Source organism: Necator americanus, chromosome IV, assembly GCF_031761385.1.
Source record: "Necator americanus strain Aroian chromosome IV, whole genome shotgun sequence".
NCBI lineage: Eukaryota > Metazoa > Nematoda > Chromadorea > Rhabditida > Ancylostomatidae > Necator > Necator americanus.
The window spans coordinates 37,406,842-37,409,264 of NC_087374.1; the positions used below are offsets into that span (position 1 = coordinate 37,406,842).

The 2,423-nt window shown below is 46.0% G+C and overlaps 1 protein-coding gene across 1 annotated transcript; it reads left to right on the forward strand.

The window, feature by feature from the left end:
• Positions 1–368: 368 nt before the first annotated feature.
• On the forward strand, positions 369–1,366 carry RB195_003901 (uncharacterized protein; the record flags this gene model as incomplete). Its single annotated transcript, XM_064201769.1, has 3 exons — positions 369–536; positions 592–1,114; positions 1,188–1,366. 3 exons carry the CDS (start codon positions 369–371, stop codon positions 1,364–1,366), a joined length of 870 nt encoding a protein of 289 aa, XP_064057650.1.
• Between the last annotated feature and the right edge of the window lie 1,057 nt (positions 1,367–2,423).

A 2,423-nucleotide genomic window follows, 5' to 3' on the forward strand; every position in this document is an offset into this window, starting at 1 on the left:
ACATTAATCATGTTAAAATTACACTAGTTCCAATAAGATGAACTTTTTGAAAATAATGTAGAGACCATATCAATGAGAGAAGTCAAGATTCAAGGAATTGTTTCGTAAATAGGAATAGAAAAGGTTTAAATTTGATAAGAATAAGTGTACTTTTGTGATAATGTGCTGAGAGGCTGCAGAACTGCAAATTGTGACACACTTTTTTCACGGAATTGCGAAAAATAATTGATGAATAATCTCTCCACAAAAATTTTGACCGTCGACAAAATTTTTCCCCACAAAGTTGAATGTAACAAAAGAAAGGGGGCGGTATTGTAATCGTACAAGCATATATAAGCCGAGTACGGGAGGTATCAGCACCTCGCAAAATGGAGGCAGCTGACAAGCATCGTCTGGCTGCATATCGTTTTGTCGCCTACTCTGCTGTCACCTTTTCGGTGATAGCAGTAGTCTCCATCTGCATTACTCTGCCCATGGTGTACAACTACATCCACCATGTGAAAAGATCCATGAGAACAGAAATTCACTATTGCAAGGTAATAAGATTAAAACAAACAATCGTATTTTTGATCCTCACTTCTTTCTTTACAGGGATCTGCTAAGAGTATCTGGGGCGAGGTGACCCACGTGAAAAGCATCCCCTCCTCTAACAGAACTACTAGACAAGCAGGAATGTGCGACGATTGCTGTGCGCCGGGACCAGCAGGACCAGCAGGAGCACCAGGAAAGCCTGGCCGACCCGGTACTCCGGGCGCACCGGGAATGCCAGGTGCACCCGGTCGTCCACCTCAAAAACCCTGTGTACCGGTTGCACCTCCACCGTGCCCACCATGTGCTGGCGGACCGCCCGGACAAGCAGGCCCTCCGGGTCCTCCTGGACCTCCAGGGCAACCGGGTATGGCTGGCGCTGGACGAGGAGCTGGTGCACCAGGTCCTCCTGGGCCGAAGGGACCACCAGGTCCACCTGGAAATCCAGGCGCTCCCGGCGCTCCAGGAGCACCCGGAGAGTCGGCAGTAGGAGCAAGAGAAGCTAGTCCACCAGGCCCTCCAGGACCGCCTGGACCACCTGGTCCGAAAGGACCCGATGGCATGGGTGGTGCAGCAAGAGGAGCGGGTAAGAGATTATCGTTAATCGCTTGTCGTATCTACATTTCCAACGAAAATGTTGACTGACACTTTGACTTTAGGAATTCCTGGACCAAAAGGACCTCCCGGACCACCTGGACTACCTGGTCCTCCTGGAAATCCTGGAGCACCAGGAATGCCTGGAGCACCGGGAACACCTGGCGAACGTGGTATCTGTCCGAAGTACTGCGCTCTCGATGGCGGAATCTTCTTCGAAGACGGAACAATGCGTCGACGCTAAGGGATTGCGACATTCTTATGATGTAGTACTGAGCACTTCGTGGAAATTCTTTTCACCGATAAATAGTGCGGAAGCGAATTAGTTGTAGCAGTATAGGTTGACCATACAGTCTCTGAAACACAATGAGAACACAATCGGTAGAATTTGTATTGAAATCTATGAAATCAAACCAACTCTATTGTTTTCTGCCCCTAGAAAGTTAAGCATATAATACCTGGAATAGAAAACGCAGAGTATGCTTAAATTGCACAGCTTACGTCAATATTATTCCAAGTCAATCGAAAAGGCCAAATATGAGTAATTTTGACTTAATTGCCGTGATAACTCCCAGATATGACTTCCATACTTTTCCAGAAAAGACTCCCTGCCTTCTGGTAATAACAGAGGTAGTAAAGTACATTCGAACAAGATCATTTTAAATGAGAAATTGAAGTCTCAAGATGTTGCGAGGGAGTTGGCTAAATCCGATCTTAAAGGCATCACTCTACGAATCTGAGGTGGTGCAGATTTCAGGTGGAGTATTCGTATACGGGATGGGAGACTAGGGAGAGGGGGGTGATTCCGTCCATTTCTTCCTAATTGCCGTAAAAAACGGCCCGGAAGATACGGCTTCAGGCGTTTTGGCGCACTATTTTCTACAGGAAGCTGCAATATGCAAGGGTAGGACATTAAGTGCCTTTTCTTACTCAGATTACATCCATAAGTATAATTAAAGACAATGATATCGGCTCCATCCTTCATACTTTTCATTTATTACTTTGATCTTAATTACATCATTTTCGTATTAATTAGTACTGTTTATAAAACATCACTGGACATCAGTGTTTGATAAAAAAAAAAACTTCCTGCACGTATAGTAGGGTCAGAACGACATGAAGCACTGTGCAGTTGTGTAAGCGGCTGCGTTCGATGCGACGCGGTGAAGAAAGCGGTTGAAATAGAGCTGAGATCACCGCAAACTGCAGCGATGGAAGATGGGACCCCCTTCGATCCTTACCACTACGCTCCACCATAGCGCTTCGAGCACAATCGTTCACACAAATTCACCTAGATTTAT